At 41.1% G+C, this 2,634-nt stretch overlaps 1 protein-coding gene across 3 annotated transcripts; it reads right to left on the reverse strand.

Annotated features, from left to right (window-relative positions):
- Positions 1-847: 847 nt before the first annotated feature.
- LOC148009876 (secreted LysM effector Blys4-like) lies at positions 848-2,014 on the reverse strand. 3 transcript variants are annotated; one of them, XM_087673363.1, is made up of 3 exons: positions 1,857-2,014; positions 1,388-1,557; positions 848-1,070 (listed from the first exon to the last, which is right to left on the reverse strand). In XM_087673363.1, exons 1-3 carry the CDS (start codon positions 1,930-1,932, stop codon positions 1,056-1,058), a joined length of 261 nt encoding a protein of 86 aa, XP_087529489.1. In that variant the 5' UTR covers positions 1,933-2,014; the 3' UTR covers positions 848-1,055. The 3 variants fall into 3 exon arrangements, with proteins under 3 accessions (XP_087529489.1, XP_087529488.1, XP_087529487.1); XM_087673362.1 differs by having other exon boundaries at positions 887-965; positions 1,388-1,554; XM_087673361.1 differs by having other exon boundaries at positions 887-965.
- Between the last annotated feature and the right edge of the window lie 620 nt (positions 2,015-2,634).

Here is a 2,634-nt window from a genome sequence, read left to right on the forward strand (position 1 = left end):
ACTAATCTCTCTCTCATAATATAAATTAGTATCTCTCTCTCTCTCTCTGTCTCTCTCTCTCTCTCTCTGTGTGCATACATAGAAGCATATCTCTCTCCAAATTAGATAGATTGAGAGAAAGAGGGAGACAACTTATCTTGATGATATTTCTAGCAGGTACAACATCAATAAGAAACATAGAGAGAGAGAGAGAGAGAGAGCGGGAAGTGCAAAAAACGTAGTAGAATAGTCATGGGAATATTTTAAACAAGCATCACTTAAGCCATGCACATCACATAAGGCATGAAAACAAGTTTAGTGACATCATTTCTGGCATTACTCAATAACCTCATCAAAGCAACACTTGTGGTGAATAATGTGTTATAAATGCGTGGGATTGATCATGGTTTAAAAGATGCTAAGTTACTACATGTTTCTTATGCAATAGCATCATCTTTTGATATGTCCCTTTCCTTGTTGCTAGATATTCATTTGGTTGACATGCACATGCTTGGCTGTGGTCACATGATGCTACTATGTGCAAACAGAGAAAATGATATGCAAGCGTACTTATAGGAACCATTTGAGTGAGCACTATGTTTATCTTCATCATTTAGAGATAGTGAGTGGGCATGTAAAAGAGATAGTTCTAGAAGAATACATTTTAGTTGGAATTAGGGAATCCATTAGAGTCAATTATACGACACTCACCCTTCATAAAGGAAGTAAAGAAACATAGATCTAAAAAGTTGGTGCAAATATGAAATGTGTGACAAAAGAGATTTGAGAATGAAATGTCGAAAGGACATCACTTGGTGCAAACATGAAATGTATAACAAAAGAAATTTGAGAATGAAATGTGAAGGAAGTTGAGAATCAAATGCTAGAAGGACAACACTTCGAAAAGGGTATTCTTCAGTAAAGCTTTGACAACATCAACTAGGTTGGTCCATGCAATTTTTTCGGAATGATAGATACAACATTTCCTGCATGAGAAAGACTATCGAGTTGCCACGTGAGGCTTTGTCATTTTATCACCTTAAGTGTAATTAGGATACCATGTGCCACATTGAACCTTAGGAAAGGCATACCTGAAAACGCAACCAGAAATACATAAATGAGAAGCTGAATCGTAAAGAAGCTTTTAATAATTATAGAATGACACAAAAAAAAGCTTCCAGTTGGATACTTAGTGATATTGGAAGTGCCACATAGGCTTAGGCTTAGGCTTAGCATCCCTTGCCCTCTAGTGCAAGGAATACTTAAACAACTGTTCTTCTGGCGAAGCACAGTTGTGAGGAGGTTCAGGTGTTATGTGTACGCGAGAATTACGAAAACTACGAGGCAGAGGAAACAAACGATACCTCGGCTAATTTGCAGTATCGGTAAAAGATGAGATGATGATTACCTGCTTGCCAATGGGGAGATCGTCGCAGTCGATGCCACGGTTGAGCTTCTTGAATTTCTTCACGGAGATGTGGCCCTCCCTGGCGAGGTCGAAGCATGTGTCGCCCTTCTCCACCACCACCGCAGAGTTGCACGAAGTCGCCGCAACCCCGATGTCCTCCACGCGCACTACTGCAGCAAAACATTACAAGCATATTCATCAAATCAAATCATGATCGTATGCCCATTTCTCACACAAAACAAATCGGGATCCAGTTTCCCGTCCTCAATATATATAAACCATCCTATCACAGCTCGCGAGTGCAGTACCAACAACCATTCATAGCTAGCCACACGCACGCTATTCCGTTTTAATTCATAGCCACACCCTATATAATCAGATGGCTAGATGCGCCTCACATTAATCGAAGCAATCCTGCATAGTCGCAGCATATATATATCGCAAGTCCACATTGATCAGAGACCCATACATATCAGAAACGCTGCTAGCATCATCATCGTTGCTAGTATTGCGGCAGACATCTTCTTCCCAAAGACACCAGCCATAATTGTTATAATCGCCTCTACTGATCGCTGCCTTGAATGCCTACAACGTTGCGTTGATGTTAATTGGCGATAACAATCGGCCGGCCGGTTGCACTGGGTGCAGACAGTACTCCTCTTACCATATATATACTGAGACGATGGGAGCTCCACCAACGATATTATCGCCACCGGCGAGCTTATAATTGTTTTATTTTCGCATTAAGCTAATATAAGAACCTTCTATTCTGGCCGGCTGCGCTTGTACGATCATTTTTCTGCGTTTCTAACATTTCTCCCTTTAATTGTACCATTCAATTGGCATTATCCTAATGGCGTGATCTGCCGGCTGGAGCTCCCATTCGACGTTTCGCATTTGTTACCGTTTGCTCTGTAGAGGTCTCTGTATTAGAAACAGCTAGTCTTGCATGATTAGCGCCCTACGGTGGCGTGAATTAGTGCTCGTTACAGTTTTAAGTAAACGACACAGTGATGGAACTTAGCGCTCATGTCGAACGTTGTTGTACTGTATTTTTGTGTGAATCTCTATATAACTCTAGGCACTTGTGAATTGCATACGATCACGGTAACAACTTAATATGGGACTTACTCGAAGAACATCGCATGTAAGAGGAGCTGCGATATTGATCTCGTTCCTCCTCGGTTTTGTGGCAAATGGTGTCACAAGATTGTAAAAAAGAAAAATGGAGACTACGCCGTTGCACA

The sequence above is a fragment of the Lygodium microphyllum genome, chromosome 30, assembly GCF_053477565.2.
Source record: "Lygodium microphyllum isolate KBCC chromosome 30, Lygodium_microphyllum_v1.1.10, whole genome shotgun sequence".
Lineage (NCBI taxonomy): Eukaryota > Viridiplantae > Streptophyta > Polypodiopsida > Schizaeales > Lygodiaceae > Lygodium > Lygodium microphyllum.

Coding starts and splice junctions, on each gene's coding strand:
- LOC148009876 (XM_087673361.1), bottom strand. CDS start 1,932: ATGGCTGGTGTCTTTGGGAAGAAGATGTCTGCCGCAATACTAGCAACG. Junction 1,558..1,856: donor GCTAGCAGCGTTTCTGATAT/GTATGGGTCTCT, acceptor GTTTTGCTGCAG/TAGTGCGCGTGGAGGACATC. Junction 966..1,387: donor ATCTCCCCATTGGCAAGCAG/GTAATCATCATC, acceptor TTTCTCATGCAG/GAAATGTTGTATCTATCATT.